Source organism: Notamacropus eugenii, chromosome 7 (genome assembly GCF_028372415.1).
Source record: "Notamacropus eugenii isolate mMacEug1 chromosome 7, mMacEug1.pri_v2, whole genome shotgun sequence".
In the NCBI taxonomy this organism is placed as follows: domain Eukaryota; kingdom Metazoa; phylum Chordata; class Mammalia; order Diprotodontia; family Macropodidae; genus Notamacropus; species Notamacropus eugenii.
Window position 1 is genome coordinate 56,827,045 of NC_092878.1, and position 20,102 is coordinate 56,847,146.

General features: G+C 44.2%; 1 protein-coding gene across 1 annotated transcript in view; it reads left to right on the top strand.

Annotated features, from left to right (window-relative positions):
* Positions 1–19,232, top strand: part of VSX2 (visual system homeobox 2) — a 29,106-nt gene extending 9,874 nt beyond the window's left edge. Inside the window, exons 4-5 of the mRNA XM_072625143.1 lie at positions 17,295–17,475; positions 18,817–19,232. Of these exons, the coding sequence (XP_072481244.1) occupies positions 17,295–17,475; positions 18,817–19,232 (597 nt within the window). The remainder of the gene's footprint in view (positions 1–17,294; positions 17,476–18,816) is intronic.
* Positions 19,233–20,102: the final 870 nt, after the last annotated feature.

The window sequence follows — 20,102 nt, forward strand, 5'->3', positions numbered from 1 at the left end:
AACTCTCAGTTACCGCTCCTTAGTTATACCTCTCACTCTTTCATTACCAAATTTTTATTATCCCTTTGCCACTTGAATGATCTGTCTGATCCAATTCAATTAAACAAATATTGATTAATGTAAGTACCTACTATGTTCAAGACACAAAAATGGGTGTGAGGCGTATAAAGATGGAAACTTACACCATTCTTGTCCTTAGAGGGTCTACTGTCTAATAAGGAAAGGTAAGACAAATACATAACTAAGTATGATGCAGGGAAGAAAGTGATTAACAGCAAAGAGGAAGTCTCCATAAAGAAATTCCAAAATAAGAAATTTGAAGAGGGAAAGTTTACTTTCATCTGGGAAGAGGAATCAGAAAAGGTTTTATGAAAAAAGTGATTCCTAAAATCTGGTCAACCGTTTTTGTTTTTTGTTTTGTTTCGGTTTTGCCTAATAAGAGTTGTCTAGCATTAGCCGCTTGAACACCTGTCATCAAATCATAGAACTCTTACTATTTATTATTAGTCAGTCAGGCAGTCAATTAGGATTTGTTCAGTATCTACCATGTGTCAGGCACTGTGCAAAGTGCTAGGGATACAAAAAGACAAAAGCTCAGAGAACTCACTGTTGAATGGGGTCAACATGCAAACTTCAAGTCCAGTTCCAAAACCCATTGGAATAGGACCATCTTCTCATTGGGGAAGATGAATGTCTTGCTCTTCACGAGGGGCAGTGTGCAGAAGACTCAAGGAAAGCTTGAGAAGACTGGGGCTTTCTCCTCACTCTTTTTTGGCCAACTTCACCCTGACCCTCACACAGGGCAAGGCATTCTTTCATCTCCACCTATAGACAGTCCCATACCAACAGACTCTGGGAGTAAGGTTATATAACTACATAAAAACAAGTTATAGATTGGATAAATTGGAGGGAGTCTCAGAGGAAAGGGGGATCAGAAAAGACATCTTGTACAAGGGGAGACTTAATCTGAAGCTTCAAGGAAGCCAGGTACCTAGAAGGTAGAGCTGAGGAGAAAAGGTTCTAGGTATGGGGGGATAATCGGAGAAAATGCTCAGAGATGGAGTGTTTTTGTTTGAGGCACAGAAAGTAGACTCCTGAGACAATGGGCTCACTCCCAGAATTTACTGTGGCATTCTTTAGCTGTAGCAGCCTCAGGGAAATGAAGTAATCTGAAAAATAACTCTTGGAGTCAATTTAATTCAGCTAACATTCGTTAAGTACTCCCTGGAAACAAGACACTCTGTACTAAGGGCCAGATCTAACCCTAATTCTGAGGATCACAGAGTGTGTGAAAAAGAGTAAGATGTAAGAAAACTGGAAAACCAGGAAGAGGCCAGGTTAGAAAGGGCTTTAAGAGTCAAATATAGAAGGCTATATTTTATCCTAGACATAATAAAGAGTCACTGGTGTTTATTGAATGGGGAGGGGGACAGATATAGTTAGACCTGCCGTTAGGAAGATTACTTTCACAGTTCAGGGGAGGATTTATTTGGGTGAGGAGAGAAGAGGCAGGACCAAGTAGAACATTATTTCAATAGTCCAGGCATGAGGAGATGAGATCCCATACTAGGGAGATGACAGTGTCAGGAAAGAAGAGATGTAATAAAGGTAGAAAGGACAAGACTTGACAACTGGTTGAATGGGGGGAAGGAGGGTAGGTAGTGACAAAGAGAAAGGATTCAAGGATGAGACCTAGGTTGCAACCATGGTTGCCTGGGAGGATGGTGGTACCCTAGATAGTGATAGGGAAGTTAGGAAGAAGGGAATGATAATGAGTTTAGTTTGGACATGCTGAGCTTAAGATGTCTTTGAGATATAGGTAGTTAGAGATTGGACACTAGAGGGTTTTTTGAGGATGGGGAGACACTGTCATATTTGTAGATAGTAGAGAAAGAGCCAGTAGACATGGAGGGAATAAAGAGATCTTAGCAGAAGGTATCTGAGTGATGTGAGATGAGGAACAAGGGAGAAGAGGGAGATTTAAGTGGATTGAGAGAAGAGGACAGTGTAGAATTGAACTGGTTCACCCAGGGGTCAAGACAGAAAAGGGAAGAGAATATAACCAGTGTAGAGAATGTAACCAGTATGAAAGAACTAAGGTGATGAACAATGTTTGGACTTGCATGACAGAGGGAGAGAAGAAACGATAACATGATAATCAGATAAAAGAATCTGAGGGGCCATGAACATGGATGTAGAACACTTGTGGGTGATGGTAAGATCAAAGTATGACCACCATATGTAACTGCGGTAAGGTAGAGGAGAAGGTCCCAAGAAGTGAGTAAATTGAAGGTCAGGATGTTTGAGAGAGTGTCAGTATTTATCTTAAAGTCCCCTAGTATGAAGGCACAAATTGGGGAAGTGAAAAAGACTGTGAGCCAGATACTGAACTCATTGAGGATGGAAGGATCATGTCCTGTTACACTCCAGGCATCTTGATCACCATGGTGGGGATGAGGTTTGATGGATGGCAGAGACTCTGTACTATGAATCTTGGCTATCCTATTTTGTGGTCATGGCATTGGCCCACACTCATAGGGATTTGAGTACCTACCTTCCCCAACCCTCTCATCTCCCACCAATCCCCTCCTCATACTGCACTTACACATAGTAGACAGTTGGCTGACTGCCTCACTAGTATCAGTGACAGTGCCCTAAATAAATGTTTGGGATTGTTAAGATAATGCTCTAGTACTTGAGTTAGATGAATTCTCCTGATTGTACAAATGGCCCTCTCCTTCCCTAGGACTAAAAGCCATACTAAAAGTGCAGCTAGGTGGTACAGTGGATAGAGTCCTGGGCCTAGAATCAGGGAGACTTAAGTTCAAATTCAGCCTCAGACACTTATTAGCAGTGTGACCCTGAGCAAGTCTCCTTTTGCTTGTCTCAGCTTCCTCATCTGAAAAAATGAATTGTAAAGAATAAATGATAACCTAGTTATAAAGCATTCTGCAAACCTTATTTTATGAATACTATAATTATATATGGTTAGACTAGGGCTTGCCAGCCCTTGAATGGCAGGATTTCAGGGATGATAGGGAGCGAGTTTGGGGCCTTCAGTCATATCAGTCAATCTTCAGACCCATTTGGGGTTTTCTTAACAAAGATACTAGAATGGTTTGTCATTTCCTTCTCCAGCTCATTTTACAGATGAGGAAACTGAGGCAAACAGGGTGCAGTTACTCAGGGTCACACAGCTAGTAAGGATCTGAAGTCAGATTTGAACGCAGAAAGATGAGTCTTCCTAACTGGCCTGGCTCTGTTATTCCTTCCATATGAATTCTTTTCCAAACCAGGGAATGAAGTGGAGTTGAGGGGAAGCAGGGAGGGAGACTCATTGCACAACTGTTTGAGTTGAGGCAAGATTTTCTTTAACCCTTAGAATATAAGTGATTATACAACACAGTGACTTTAGCTCACTGGGAGGTGCTTAAATTCAAATTTCATCCTCTATTTCCCTGGGATGCTCTGGAACAGTTAAGAGTATTTCTACATAGAGGAGAACAAAAACCTTTCAGTCTCATGCCATGCCTCTCTGAGGTAGATAACCATGGGAAAATTCAGTTTTCAAGTGAGTGGTGGGGCCAGAAGTTAAGATAATAGTCAGGAGCTTCAGAAACATTCAGTTTTTCTGAGTTTTAAAAGAGAAAGGATCATGTGACACCTAACTCAGCTCTCTAGGACATTATAAAGATTAACATAAGATTTCAAAAAACTTTGGGGATTTTTGCAGAAAGTTATTGGCATAAGAGGGGAATATGGGAGAGGTTTTTGTTTTGTTTTTTAATGAGAAGACTGGGTTTTGAAATGAGGGTTAGATGGGAGCTGAGAGACCTGAGGTCAGTTAGGATGTGAGAGGTGCCAGAGGGATTGAGAAGGTGAAAGGGAGGGAACGGGGTTTTGCTGTCCTTCTTTTTATAGTAGCTGAATAAGAGCTTGGAGCAGAGTGGATCTCCTGCCATTTAATTCAGCCCATCAGGAGGGTGGGGGAAGCCATTTGTTAAAGGGTACCAAAGGGACAATGTGGTTAAAAGTCACATTCACTGCAACAGAGGGTTCTCAAGACCCACAGATCCTGCCAGAGTAATCTCCATGACATTCCAGAGTCCTTGAACGCCTGCATCTCTAATCAGAGATCAGTGGTAACTCATTATTAGCGTGGAGAGATGACTAGGGAAGCAGTATAGGCAGCAGCCCTGGATAAAATGGTTTAAGGCTCTGCCAGCCTTATATAATTATCAAGTCCAGCATTGGCCACTGTGCACCCCCTGAGACAGGACTGCTATACTCATTCCTTACTGATACTCTAAAGAGCCAGAAGCTAGGTAGTGCAATGGAGAGAGTGCTGGGCCTGGAATCAGAAAGACCTGAGTTCAAATCAAGCCTCAGACACTAGTTGTGTGATCCTGGGCAAGTCATTTAACCTTGTTGGCCTCAATTTCCTCATCTGTAAAATGGGCTGGAGAAGGAAATGGCAAACCACTCTAGGGTTTTTGTCAAGAAAACCCCAAATGAGGTCATAGAATTGGACATGACTAAACAAGGATACTCTAAAGATCAATGGAATCGTCTGAGCCAGAGGACTAAACTGTGTTATAGAGTGGGAAGGGCCTTCAGCCACTAGCCAGAGCAGAACAGGGACACCTTGAAGGACCAATAGACCTTACTCCCTCCTGGGCCCAGTAGAGGGTTCCAGAACCTCTTAGAAGGGGCTCTTGGGAGCCTGGTAGGTATAATCACTACTGCCTTCTACATCTAGATATTCAGTCTGGGTGAAGGGGAAATGGGTGGGGAGGAGACTGGGTAAGGGGTCAATGATATGTTAGTCTAAAGTATAGAACAGGATTTATCCATAGAGTTAGAGCTAGGAAGGGACCTTTGATCCTCCTCATTTTACAACTGAAGAAATGGAGGTCCAAAGAAAGTGACTCACTCAAGAACTCATAGGAATTCAAGTGACAGAATTGAGATTTGAACCTATGCCTTCCGACTCCAGATCCAGTGTTTTTTTTTTCCACTTACTCCATGTCTCTTAAATGATAGACATATTCCTACTACTTGTTCCCTTATAGGTGGCACAGGGGATTGAGTGCTGGACCTGGAATCAGGAAGACCTGAATTCAAATGCTGCCTTAGACACTTATTACCTGAGTATTCCTGGGCAAGGAATTTAACTTCTTCCAGCCTCAGTTTCCTCATCTGTAAAATGGATATGACAATAGTACCTCCCTCCCAGGGTTATTGTGAGGATCAAATGAGATAACATGTAAAATGTTATGTAAATGCTAAACATTAAGTCATCTGAGTCTTAACCAAGCCTATTTCTACAAAGTGTCCCAGGAAAGCTGTGCCATGACGAAAGATAGGGGATATTTTAGGGTCTAAGACTATCCAGGATTTGAAGCTAAGCCTAATTTTAACTCTAAGCTGGGCTCAGAGAAAGGGATTGTTTAAAGAAAGGTCAAATCTTTTCTTAGTTAATGTCTTTCTATGTGAATGAGGGCAAGGGATATGGTAGGATTACCCAGGGTGAAAGGGAAGAATTTCTGAACCTAGCTATATCTAGAAACGTGTATATGCGTGCATCCATGTGTATGTGCGTAAAGTGGGGGAGGTTTTGGGAGTGAGAGGGGAGCTGCTCTTAGAGGTTCCCATCTTCAGAGTGAGGAAGCATGGTGGCATCATTGATGACCTAGCCTTGAATCCTAGCCCTGCCACTAACTAGCTGCAAGAATTGGGATAAGTCACTTAATGTAGGGTTCTCCTTCATAGAATGAGGGGGTTTGGATTATATGATCTGTAAGGTGTCAGCCAGTTCTCTGACCTTTATCAGAAGAAAATGCTGTGATTAATACGCAGCCCATGTCTCCCCTTTTCATGGTTCTCATCTTGCTTCATCTCCTTTTTATATACCTCATAGAAAGAGCTGTCTCTGTTAAGACTAACAATAACCCTGAATAAAAGGCCATCAGAGGACTCCCTGATTGTGATGGTGGCAGAGTCTGCTTCCAGAGTCAGCCTCAGAATGAGAGTGGTGTATGGCAGAAACCTTAGCACACCAGCTTGGGTGTGAGTCTCCTGGTGACTAATGGACCAAAGTATACCCTTTTCTAAGACCTGGGTCTTTGCTACAGGTCCCTAACTATGATGTGGCTACTAGTGTGAAGGATCATATAGAGGCCAACTGTATTTCTGTAGGACTGACTCTTATCTGTTCCTTCTTAGTAAGTCTTTTTGTGTGTGCCAGGGGAAAGATGCCCTTCCTACTTCTCCATAACTCTGAGTCTTGGGATGGGGTGGGAGAGCTGAATATAAAATCTTATTCAGGATATCAGATATCCTGGAGTCAGCCATAGTCACATTTCCAAGTTCTTTTATCTCCTAAAAAAAAATTCTGGGATCTGTAATCCTGAGAGATCCTGCCTGATAGAGTCTAGGGGATGGGAAATGAATTTCCATTGTGACACTCATATTAATCTTCAATGTATGGAAGGGTGAAGAGGTGATAATAATTAATAATATATTGTATTTTATGTAACTAATTCTCTCCTTTGGGTCCTTGATTTTCCTAGTACTGGTTGTCTTCCTTTGATTCTACAAATAGATTTGCCTTTTAAATGTTCTTAGTCTTTATGGGGAGAAGTAATAGGAAGATTTTTTTTTAAAAAATTGGATTCCATCAGTAACTTGTAGTCAGAGCTACATGCCTTTGGTACTGGGATATTAAGTTACACAGTTGTTATGTCAGAGACCAAACTTGAATTTTTGTTCTTTGTCTTCCTGAGGCTAAAGCCCGCCCTCTATCCACCTTTAGCAATTCAGCAACCATGTACTGAAAGCCTGCTGGTTCAGTCTCTGTGCTACTTGAGGATCCAAAGACAAAACCAAAGATAGTACTTGACCTCAAGGAATTTTTGTTCTCTAGAAGGCATGCAACATATGTGTTTGTCAGAGAGAATTGCATGAAAGAAAAGGGGCTTGACCTGAGTAAGGGAGAGATCAAATGAACTGTGAGGTCATGTCCATTCCTATGATTCACCTAGACATGAGCGTAATGACAAGAAACTTGATTGTACTAAATTACCATCTGGTGGCCAACTGGAGCCCACACTGCTGAAGGGTCCAGGCCTGAAAACTGCTTTGCTGAAATATAGCATTAGAAGTGCTGAGTGGGGTTTGGTGTGTCAGGGTACTAAATCATGCCAACAATAAGGTTAAATTAATCAGCTTCCAGCCTGAAGAGAGGAAAGTGACTGCCTGAGAATGAGGAAGCCTGACTGATGGAGAGTCAAAATGGCTGCCAATGCCTTGTCTTACTGAGGGCCTGAGAGCTAAGTCTGGCTGTGGGATGTGGTGAAGAGACCGTAGAGAAACAGGAGGCAGTAAGTCTCTCCAAAAGGAGGACTGGCTTTGGGTGAGTTGTAAAAGGATCTGTGTTTAGTGCCTTTTTGTTAAAGGAAGAAACTCCAGCAAGGCCTCCAAAGTCATTCTTGGGGAAATCGTTGAGACTCGTCCACCAGTGGGTATTCATCGCCAGGAGGGGACCTTAGGAGACGCAAAGTACAGCATGTGGTGATTGATATTGGGCTGTTAGTGCCCAGCATTTCCAAGTCAGGATCAAACCATGAAGGTATAGCCCATGTAGTGTTTATGTCAGATATCCACAATGGAAGGTACTTGATTTTCCAGTGAAAGAAAGAAGACAGAGAGAGAGACAGAGAGACAGAGAGAGACAGAGACAGAGAGAGACAGAGACAAAGACAGAGAGAGACAGAGAGACAGAGACAGAGAGAGGCAGAGACAGAGTGAGACAGAGAGAGAGAGAGATTGAAGAAAGGTGAGAGCTACTATTAGATCTACCCACTGTGTTTTCTGTTGGAAGTATGCATGTCTCTTTTGTGGCTGAGGATACACACCTCTGAGATGGGCTATTGGTATATGGAGGCAGAAGTGAGACTTCTCAGGGAATCATGGAATATTAGCCACTTTTGAGTCATAATAACTCACACTGACATTGCTTCTTAAGGTTTAAGAGCTTTTCTCATGACTATCCTGTGAGGTAGATGGTACAAGTAATATTATCCCCATTTTACAGATGGGAAAACTGAGGTTTAGAGGGTGTCTTGCCTAAGATCACAGAGCTAGTCAAGGTCACAACTGGGATTAAGACCCAAGTCTTCTGATTCCAACTACAGGGCACTTTACATTACATCCTGCTAGGTAGAAATAATCTTGTTGCCTCAAACTAAACAGTTAGGTGGTTCAGTGGTGCTGGGCCTGGAGTTGGGAAGACCTGAGTTCAAATCCAGCCTCAGTCACTTACTATCTAAGTGTCCCTGGGCAAATCACTGAAATTCTGTCTGCCTTAGTTTCCTCAACTGTAATATGAGGATCACAATAGCACTTACCTCCCAGGTCCAGATGAAATAATATTTGTAAAGGTTCTTTCCTTCCTTCAACTGGAAATTCTTCTTAACACTCACTTAGCTGGATTTCCAATCCATTTTGTACTTTGGTTTCAAGCAGTAGATGTTACATGGACCTTTCTTTTGGGGTTCCATGTCTCCCCCTTACTAGGTAGGGTTAGCCTGAGTTGTCCATGGCTCTTGACCTAAACTTCAAGAGCTGTACTATGTGGACTGTACACCACAGATGTGATTGACTTGTGCCTACTTTACACCTTTATATTTAGAATGTCTAGTGAATAGGGTTCTCTCCACTAGGGAATGAGGAATCTGGACGCCTGAGTTCCATACCTAGCACTGATACTGAATCCCAGGCAGGCAAGGAGGCTTCTTGGGAAAGGTGGCAACTGGGACTTTAAAGAGAAGGATGCCTCTTACAGAGTCAGAACTCAGAATGAAGCAGGGTATTTGTCTCTTGTGTTATGTTTTGTTTTGTTTTTTCTCATGGTTTCTCCCATTTGTTTTAATTGTTCTATGCAACATGATTCATGTGAAAAAATGTTTAATAAGAATATATGTGTAGAATCCATATAAAATTGCATGCCGTCGTGGGAAGGAAGAAGGGAGGGAGGGGGAGAAAAATTTAAAACTTATGGAACTGCTTGTTGAAAACTGAAAACAAATTAATTATTAGCAACAAAAAAAGGAGAAGGATGTCTCCAGGAAGAAATGGGAGAGAATCAACCCTTTCCAAGCAGGGGGATAGTCTGTGCAAAGTGTGAAGATGGGAAAGGATAAGATAAAATAAAATAAAAAAGGAGAAGAGAAAGTTGAATTCTGTTGTGTTTAAGCATTCATGGAGTACCATGTAATGAGACTGGAAAGTTGAGAAAGATAAGAAGTTTCTAGGAAGAGAGAGAAAATTGATTATTTTGTTTTTGTTTTAAATTGAGACTTTGGAGGGCAGCTAGGTGGCACAGTGAATTGGCACAGAGCACTGGCCCAGGAGTCAGGAGGACCTGAGTTCAAATGCTGCCTTACACACTTGCTAGCTGTGTGACCCATGAGCAAGTCTCAACCCCAATTGCCTCAAAAAAAAAAGGAAATTAAAACTTTATAGGCTCTCCACACCTGGTAGCTTGGAAGAAAAATTCTCAATATTGGGTGTGCACGGGGCCTTGCGGGCATGTGTTAGGCACAATACATGGATACGTTTATGCTTATGGTCCTACTTAATAAAAATGCTGTTATAAATTGGAACGTTTGAAATTCCATACCAGAATATGGCGTGCTCATCCAGGGTCCCTTGAGGAGATCCTCACAGAGATAGAAGATTTTAGCCACAAGTAGTATCTAGGAAGAAAAAGATACCTCCAACTACTCTCTCTGGTCAATCCATCTTGTGGTCCTTCTTATTATAACTGGCTGTTGCTTCCAAGGTGCTCATACTGTGTGTCACCCCTATGTGTGTCCAGAGGAATAGAGTAGAGGTTGAGGAGAAGAAACAGGTAGGTGCCTTCATTTAACTGCCCACCTCTTTGTATACACTCACACACAACAGTGTTGCTAGGAGTTTAAAAACCTAATCTGACAGAAAAGAAAGCCTTGAGAAGTACTAGAAGTGCTCCCTTGGCAGCTCCCCTCCAAGGTCTCTGCTTTCATATCCTCTCTTCTTGGCCAAAAGGACACCACTGGGCCACCTAGATTTCTTCCCTGTATCTAAGCATTATCTGGTTCCATTGGAGAACCTGGCATCACAGAAGCCAAATCCCTTCAGATGAGCAAGCATTTATTAAGCATGTAGGACATGTAGGACACTGTGCTAAGCCTTGGGGATACAAATATAGATATGGCACCTACTCCTCAAGGGACTTACAAAGCCCTGGATGGCTCCCAGGATGAAGTTCCAGCTGGCACTGAGTTCTTTAGGAAAGCATCTCTGGGCAAAATAGCATCTTGCCCTGAAGGCCTGCTCTCTTTCTATCTAAAGTTATGAGGCCCAAGAGGATAACGCGGTTCTAAACGTTTCTATACACAATACACAGGCCTCTCCTACATTTGGAATTTTCAGACCCTGAGGAAATCCTGAATCTTTACCCCTTTTTCAAAAACGTCATTGATCCAGGGAGAGGACCCGGTTTTACCTAGGGAGGTAGCAACTCATATGAGTTTCAGAGCAACTGTTGAGTATCAATTTGGTTTACACAGTCAGTATCTGGGTAGTTGTTCTCTGTTGTCATCTTTGTGCCCAGAGCACATGGGGGAGAAGCTAAGATTCCACTGGTGTTTAAGGATGGAAAATAAATAAATTAGGCTGGAAAATTTGGAAGAGATGATGGGGGAAGAAAAAGGGTTAGGGAAGAACTGTCACCTGGGGTATAGATGACACCCTAAACATCCAACATTCAGACAAATCTGCCTCCATCAGTCTTAACCAAATAAAGTCACCTATAGTGTGGGGAACAGAACAAGGAGCTGGATGAGTCCCCAAGAAAAGGGTTGTCTCATTATTCTATTCTAGGTGTCTCAGTAGATAGAGCACTAGACCCCAGGCAGGTGACTTCACCTCCATCTACCTCAGTTTATTCATCCTTATGTCTGTAAAATGGGAATGGGGCAGCTAGGTGACAGCTAGGTGATAGCGCTCCAGTCAGGAAGACCTGAGTTCAAATGGGGCCTTAGGCTAGCTGTGTGACTCTGGGCACCTCTTTGCCTCAGTTTCCTCATCTATAAAAATGAACTGGAAAAGAAAATGGCAAACCACTCCAGTATCTCTGTCAAGAAAACACCAAATGGGGTCATAGAGAGTCAGACATAACTAAAACAATGGAACAGCAACAAAATGGGAATAATGATAGTCTCTACTTCCCAGAGCTTTGCAAACATTATGTGTGTATATGTGTATAATGTAAAATAAAATATTGTATACACATATACACATATTTACACACATGCATATATACACGTTTGTGCATATCTGTGTTTGTGTATATGTGTGTGTGTGCGTGTATATATACATATACACGCACACACACACACACGTTGTTATTTTCTTCCCCTTTTAAACTCCACAGTCAGCTCCCAGCTTGTCAGGTGATGCGTCTGTCCTGAGCACAGCTAAGTGCAGTGAGTCAGAAATAAAAAGAGGTTTCAGAGGAATGTCAAAGTTCACTTAGAAGCCTGAGAAAGAGACAGCCCATCTTCCCTAGCCACTATGATGGAAATGAAATGTGCTTTTAGCTAACACTGGATTCATGAAGAGGAATCTGCTTTTTTCTTAACCAGCTGGTGCTGTAAATAATAAATATTCATCATAGGGCCTACAATATATATGGATTTTGATCTAGAAGGAGCATGCAAAGGCATCAAGCCCAACCTACTTACTTTTATGAAAGAAGCTAAGTCCTGAAAAGGTTTGTCCAAGGTGTTTGGGTGTTTGAACCTGGAGGGGTTCAGAATCACTAGGATGTATAGGTGTGGGACCTATAAGACCAGGTAGGGGTATGTTCACATTAAGTTGAAGGCTCCTTGTCCAAGCAGAGGCTGGAGATGAGTCAAGAGAGAAGTATAGATGAGATGAAAGCATGTGGTCCCAGTTGTTCAGATGAGAGGCTTATTCCTGTAAAGGCTGAAGATGAGGCAGGAGGCAGCATTGCAGGAGATGGAAGTTCCTCTGCTCACTAACTTAGCTGAAACCTTAAGCCTACTGCACTCTGAAGCTGAGACACCAAAGGACTCTTCTGGACCCTCCTAGCTTTAGAGTGATTATCAATAGTAACTGTTGCTGTTTCCCACCCAGCCTGATGTCTTTCTTTTTCTTGATCTCAATAAAGGGGCCATGCCCTGGCTACTTCTTAAACAGTCCTATTCAATGAATGGGCATCACCTCACCCTAAGTGAGTACATGTAGAGACCTTGGGCCCTTTAGGCCCCCAGTGCATCCTGGGTCATCTCCAGTCATCTTGATGAATATCTGGTCGCTGGATTCTGATGGTTCCGGAGGAAAAGTGAGGCTGGTGACCTGCACAGCCCTCCCTCACTCAAAACAAAGTCAAGGGCAAGTCATGTCATCATTTCTCTGATGGCATGGTCTTCTTCAGCAACAAGGATGAACATAAAACACAAGATAATAAGTATCAGAGATGAGCTGTGAACTCAAGTCCAGCTGATTCGGCCTTCTCTACCATAATACCTCCCCTGTTGTTGCTTATATGGTATAATTTGAAGGGCTCAGAAGTGGAGGTTCCCCACATAAAGAGTTCTCACGTACTAAGTCAGTCACTCCTTAATAGTGCTCATTTATTTAACCCTTTACCTTCTTACAAAATGCTTTCTTCCCTTCAACCCAATGAGGTAGATAGGGTGAGTATTAGGTCAGTATGTCAGAAACCTGTGATTTTCTTGATGTGGGAACTTCTTTCACTGAAGCGGATCATGACCAGTCTATCACTTATAGTCTTAGGGAGTTATGGGAGACTCAGGGATGTTAAATAATTTACTTCTGGTCACACAACTAGGATGTGTGACCAAAAGCAGGACACTTGAACCCACATTTTCCTCACTTCAAATTTAGCATCCTGTCCACTAAACTAGGCTACTTTCCAGTGCAACTACTCTTACTGCTTTACATATGAGAATACTGAAACTCAGAAAAATAAAGTGATTTGCTCACAATCACGTAGATAATGTCAGAGTTGTGATTCAAACCCTGGTCTTCTCATCATGCCCTACCCCCATCTTAATATACATTGGTTTTTATAGGGGCAGGTGAGAGAACAGAGGAGATAAGAACATTGGATGTCTTAAGTTGTAGATGGGGCATGGAAAAATGGGGGAGTCAAAGAATGAAGATATGAGGGAGTGCTGAAAGTCTATTTGTAGTTAGAAACCCAGAAATGGCCTGGCCTCCATCTAATACAGGGGTTCATGGAGACCACTTTGACGAACACAGCCCTTCTCAGAATAATGTTTTAAAATAACTGGAGGAAATGCTATTCAGTTTGAAATTAATGAAGATATATAGTATATATGTATGTGTATATGTGTGTATACATATATATAATGTGTATATGTGTATATATGTATACATACATATATATATTTCCCCCAAATTCCCAGACCCCCTGAAATCTCCTTATCTCCCCAAGGAGATCATGATACAGTGTGGCTTGTTCAAGTCCTACTGGTCAAAGGGAGGAGGAACATTTGGATTTTATACTGCATATCTAGTTCTTCTATTGGTGCTTATGAGGAGACTGCCAGAGGTGATGGGGGTGAAGCTGTGCTGGATTGCAAATGATAATTTCCTTTTTTGCAGTGCTGAGTATTTTGTGGAACCGTCTAGTGAAAATATAGGGCAGAAAGGGAGGAGGCTGGTCAATAAAGGGAGGCCAGGTGCACAAAGAAGCTAAAGTGGGGGCACCCAGAGAGGCACCTTTGGCAGCTATTTAATACCTTGGTGTTTAACCCTTTCCAGCCCACCCCACTGAGCAAGAAGGAGTTGGATAAAAGCAGAACCTGGGGAGCCACTGGGGACTTAGAAACAATTTACTCGGGAGTCAATTTAAGTAGCAGCTACATGTATTGGAAAGAGTCCTGTATGTAGAGTCCAAGGAGCAGGGAACTCATACCCCATCTCTGAAATTAACTACTTGGGTGATGGAGTCACTTCACTTCATTGGGCCTCAGTTTCCTCAACTGTCAAATGACGGATCTGGATACCAGATAAATATCCAGGATCCAGTGATTTCACTTTCCTGGTAGTCTGAGCACCTGATACCGGGAGGGGAGTATGGAGGCACACATAGACTGGATGCAGAGGCTCTTGGACTGAATAAACTCCCCACCTTTGAGGGCAGCTTGACTAGGGGGCAGTGACCAGGTGGTGGCTGAGGTTTCATCCGCTCCTTTCTTAGCCCACGATCTGTCTGGAGGCGGTTTCAGGCCCTTTGGTAAATCCTAGTCAGGGGCACTTCAGTAAGAGGCACTCTCTTCATTGTGGGGAAGAGTAGTCTGGTCTGGGGGGGCAGGGGAGGGGAGCAAAGAAGACTCAGGGAGGGGGAGAAATTTTCCTTCCTCCTCCACCCGCTCGGCTTCAGACCTTCGGGGAAAAGCCACAAGCATCCTTCTATTCATCCCACCGGCTTGGGGGCCAGATGCCAGGAGCTGTCGGTGGTCTTAGTCCTCCACCTGCCGGCGTTGGCAGGAAGTGGAGCGTTGGTGAGGATCGCCCCAGGGGCGGGCACAGCCCACTCGCGTTCCCCACGGTGCTGCGTGGGGCTGAGCCCCCTCCGGCTCTCTCCGCCGGCTCCGCGTGCCCGGGAGCGGGGTAGGGAGGAAGCCCCAGGCTGGCACGCATCCATGCCCCAGGGCCTGCGCCCGGTGTGTGTGGGGGGGTTCCAGCTGCGTTCCTTCCACCTTCTACCCCCCAGCCCCGCCAGGGTACCAGCAAAGAGTTAAACTGTCAGCTCCAGCCGCGTTAAACAGGTGTCAAAGGCGCCTCCATATATCTGCAGATGGAAATCAAATTCTTTGCCTTATAAAAAGATAAATTACCCAGGCGCTGCCGCCGCGTCCCACTCATCACGCCGGCACCAGACGGCAAGCAATTTTTTTTTAATGTGCTAACGACCTAATCAAGCAATCAACTCGGAGAAGATTGCAGAGTGACCCGGGCATCCATCTGCCGGAGAGCCCACGCATTCATCTCCAGCCCTGCCCGCACCTCCGCGGGCAGGGACGAGGGGAGGGGGTGCTACCGGTAGGGGGGAGAGGGGAAAAGTCCTCCACAAATTAACACCCAATTTTCCCCGTCTAATTAGGTAAATGAGGAGTGTTTGGGGGTCCCCCGGGAAGGGCGCAGCTCGGCTCCGGAGAAGCGTGCGCTCGGTCCCCGGCATTAATTAGTGCGGGTCAATGGCGAGGCTCCCCCGAGAGCCGCCGCTTTAATTTCCCGTGATATTTCAGTGCCTGAGGCCCATCGATTCAAACTGAAATTAACTTATTTTTCAATCAGCCCAGGGCTGCCCCTGGGGGTGACTCTTCTTTTGCCGCCTCCTGAATAGAGCTCAAGCAATTTTTCATCAAAAGCTGATACCTCCACGGGCGAGGGAAAGACTGGGGGTGGGGGGGAGGAGGAGGGGGCTCCGTGGAGCGGGAGGGGGGGATGGATGGATGGAGGGAGGGCGGGAGAGAGAGAGGGAGGCGACAGGAGAAGAATGGAAATCAGAGAGAGAGAAAACTAATAGATTTTCCCCAGCCGATCTCTACCCCCTCCTGGTCCCTCCCGCCAGTCCTCATCTCCATCTCCATCTCCATCTCCATCCTTTCCCTTCTTCTCTGGTTCGGTACCCGCTGCCCCCGGGGGTCAAAATGGAGAGAAGCAGCCTCCAATCCCTATGAGCGTCCAGGAGATGAGGGGCGGGCACCCAAACCTCCAACTTCCCAGCATCGCTGCAAGGCGGGGTTCTTTCTCCTCTCCAAAACGTTGTCCTACGGTTACCCTAGAGCCCGACAATTGTTCATCTGTCCTTAGGCTGGATGATTCTTTCTCCCGAAAGAACCTAAACTGTAAGCCCCTATGGAAAGTCTACACTGAGATCTCTTCCGTTTAGGGAGATAAAATTGAGAGACCATGCAAAACCGAGATGAAGGGTCTTGCACTCACTCTCAGGCCAATAATAGCTAGCGTTTATATACGGCTTAATTAAGGCTTGCAAATCATCTTACAAATGTGGTCTCATTTTATCATCATCACCCTAAGAAATAGTTGCGATTAATATCTCCATTTTACAGAGGAGGGAACTGAGGCAGACAGAGAGAGGCACACTGCTAGTGAGTATCTGAGGGAGGATTATGATCTCAGGTCTTCTGGACCAGATCCTTGGCTCTATCTACTTGATCACCTAGCTAGCTGCCTGACAGACTGAGGAAAAGCCACACCCCAAGTCGCTTTTCTCTTGATGATGGTGGTATCAGTCTTGAGTGGCCTCAAGATTTGAATATCACTTTCTGCCTGGTCCTGTTTTCCCCTCCTTGTTCTCCACTTTCCCCTTCTTCCTTCGGTGGAAAATGCACAGATCTGAAAATAGGACAAGAGAGTTCAAATGATCTCTGATGCTTACTGCCTGAATCACCTAATTTTGCTGTAATAATAGGATTTGCCTGCTCAGCAAGCTCAACCTTACCTGTGGTTCAGAGATTGAGGGAGGTATAGTCTGCAGTAATGATCATAGCTAACATTTACATTTTGCTTTACATACGTTCTGTCACTTATTGACACATTATTATCCTCACAGCCCAGTGAGATGGGTAATAGTTACAATACCCATTTGGCAGATAGAGAATGAAGTCCAATGTCATACCGTTAGAAATCTGGAGAGCAAGACTTCAAAACCATGTTTTCTGATTCCAAATATTTTTTCCAACTATTTCCTTATTGTAGAGGTCTGTTTTTAGATCTTACTGAGAAACAAGAAGTTGTGGATACAGTGTAGGAGCTTAATGACCCTGGATAACCTGTCTGGATAATCACCATATCTACCACCACTTTGGGAAACACTGAATTCTGTGACAGACAGAGTTGGGACCTCATCATGGTTTGTTTTTTTTTAAACATATGAGTTAGTGTTTCCAGGAGGCTTTGTGCCTTACCTTTAATACATGTGACTTAGATCATGGGGTCATCTATTTACAACTAGGAGTCTCAGAGGTCATCTGATCCAAATCCCTTATTTTACAGACAGGAAAGTGAGACCCAGAAAGTTAAGTGAGTTGCTCATGGTCACATAGCTAATAAGTGTCTAAGTAGGGACTTGAACTATATTAACTCTGTGACTATCCAGTATTCTATTCACTATACTACACCACTCTTTATTTCTTCCTCTATAGGTCTGGTTCCAAAACCGTCGTGCCAAATGGAGGAAACGTGAGAAATGCTGGGGCCGTAGCAGTGTTATGGCAGAATATGGCTTGTATGGAGCTATGGTTCGCCACTCCATTCCACTGCCAGAGTCCATCCTCAAATCTGCCAAGGATGGCATCATGGAGTCCTGTGCCCCATGGCTACTTGGTAAGATACCTAAATGCCCTTAGCAGGGCATTAGGACCCTTTACAGAAGCAATAACCCTTGGACTAGAGAGTCAGAACTCTGGACCTTCCTTGCAGGTCCTGTACTAATTCCAAAAAGAGAAAAAAAAGCATTAGGAAGATGGATGACTTCCAACCAGATGGGAGGAGAGGACAGGAAGGAGAAGGAAGTGACTGAAAAAGAGACCTGAAATTCTGAAAATAAAGTATTTCTATTCTCTAATCAAAATCCTGCCCTGGAGACCCTAATTAGAGATCTGACATCCCCTCTTTCCCGTGCCCTGACCTTAGAGAAACCATCTCTGCCCAGAGCTCAGAATCTGAGAAAATGTATATTACTGTCTAGATGTGGGAGCTTAGATAGTGTGTCTTTGAGAGCCTGTTACAATTAATATTACCCAAACTCATCCTCCTCTACTGGGGAGCTATGCCTTCATAGCCAATAACTCATCTGTTTCAATGGCTTCTATGATGAGCCCCTCCCCTCTTTAGTAAATATAGGAGGTAGTTTCTCCCACTGCTCTAGGATTTTTCCATCTCTTCTCTTTGCCCCAAGTTTTAGTACTCATGAATGGGACAATCTAGATCTGGAGGCCTGAGGTGTATCAAAATCCCTTTGATCTGCCTCTTGGGCCCCCAGAGACTCTCTAAGGGCTTTAATCACACTCCATATGTACCATGGACCCCTTTGGCAGTCTAGTGAAGCTTGTGGACTCCTCAGAATTATATTTTGAAATACATAAATAAACTACATAGAATTAATTACAAAGGAAGCCAATTATATTGAAATACAGCTATACTTTTTAAAAGTACATATAAAGTGTGTGTGTATACATACATACATACATATATATGTATGTATGTATAATCTTACAGGCCCCACTTTGAGAATCCCTGCTCTAAAGGTTGAGGGCCTTCTTTTCCTCTCTCCCCTCTACAAATCTCATTCTCTTCCCTACTTTCTGGGTGAATTTCTAACAAGAGCACCTTAGGAGCAGGGACTATATTTTTGTCTTTCTTTGTATCCTTAGCTTTTATCCCATTCTCCATGCCTGTTATACAGAAAGAGTTTAATAAATGCTCATTGAATGACTGACTGATAGATGCTCTGAATAAATAGGCCCTCAGCCACCTCAGGCTGGGTCCTCTTCCCTGAGTGCCCCTGAAGCTTTATCTTTGGTCTGTCCCTAGGTTTCACTTCTGTAGCGTTATTTTTTCATCCCTTTCCCTAATGCCCACAGCCCTGGGTATGACTTCTGTGTAAAGCAAGGCTTTCTGCTCATCCTTTAATTCTGGCCTCTCTTTTATCTTTGCTGTTTTCAGTTCAAGATGGCTTTCCCATGCCCAGGCGCTTTTCTAAACCCGAATACCAACAATTCTTTTTAGGGATGCACAAAAAGTCTCTGGAGGCAGCTGCGGAGACCGGGAGGAAGCCCGAGGTGGAGCGTCAGGCTTTGCCCAAGCTTGACAAGAGTGAGAAGGAAGAGAGGGGCCCTGACCCCCAGGCAGCCACCATCTCTCAAGAGGAACTGAGGGAAAACAGCATTGCCGCCCTTAGGGCCAAAGCTCAGGAACACAGCACCAAAGTGCTGGGAACCATATCTGGGGGGGAAGCCTTGACTCGGAATGCAGAGAAGCAAGAGGAGGCTGTGGAGGAGGAGGAAGAGGAAGCCACCACTGAAGAGGAGAGGCAAAGGGAGAGACCCAGCCCGATGCAGCCAGATGAGAAGATGGTTTAAGTCAAGGGTAGCCCCCAATGGGGCCTCTGCAGAACTTTTTGCCCCAGGGAATGGTAGCCCTTGGTGTTTTGTCAGTAGGAGTACCTAGGAGGCAGGGCCTCAAGCCTCCTGGTTGTGCAAAGGGGCCTGGTCCATGTGACTTTTCCAGAGACTCTTCCCCATCTCACCCTGCACTCCATACACCCCTCAGTATCCCCTGTTAAGTGGCACTGAACAATTAATATCTTAGTCTTGGACAGAAGCTTTGGACTATATTGACCTCCCTCTCTCCTACCCTCAGAAGACTCCCTCACTATCCTTAAACCATCCTTACTAAACCTCTTTGCCTCCCTATTTCTAGCAACACTTTGCTGTCCTAACCCATCCCTTGAGAGCCCTTCTTAACTGACTTTTTTGTATTCTTGATTCCAAAGCATCCTCCAACATTACCCATTCTCCCTATTCCAGCCCCTTTTCAGATTCATCCTACTCGTTTCTGAACACCTGTGTGGCTCACTGCTCTCAAAAGGACAGAAGATACAAACAGTTCCAATGGCCACCTCACTCAGACAGTCTTCCTTTCTTTGTATCCATCCGCACCCTCCCATGAGAGGATCTGCCATTGGGTACCTGAGATCCATTCATTTCCTAATCATTGGGGGACCTGAAGTTCACACACTTTTCCCATTAGTGATACACTAATTCCTACTCAAAACCTACCTCTCACTGGTACCAGATGTGTGGTCCTGTTTCCCAACCACTGTACCCTCTCCACCACTCGAAATCTCTCTTCAGGCATGCAGTGTCCCTGCCTGAGCTGATACCGTGGACACTCACACCCTTCTGTGCTCTTCTAGCAATCCTTTAGGGCCTGTGGCTGCTTGCCTGAAG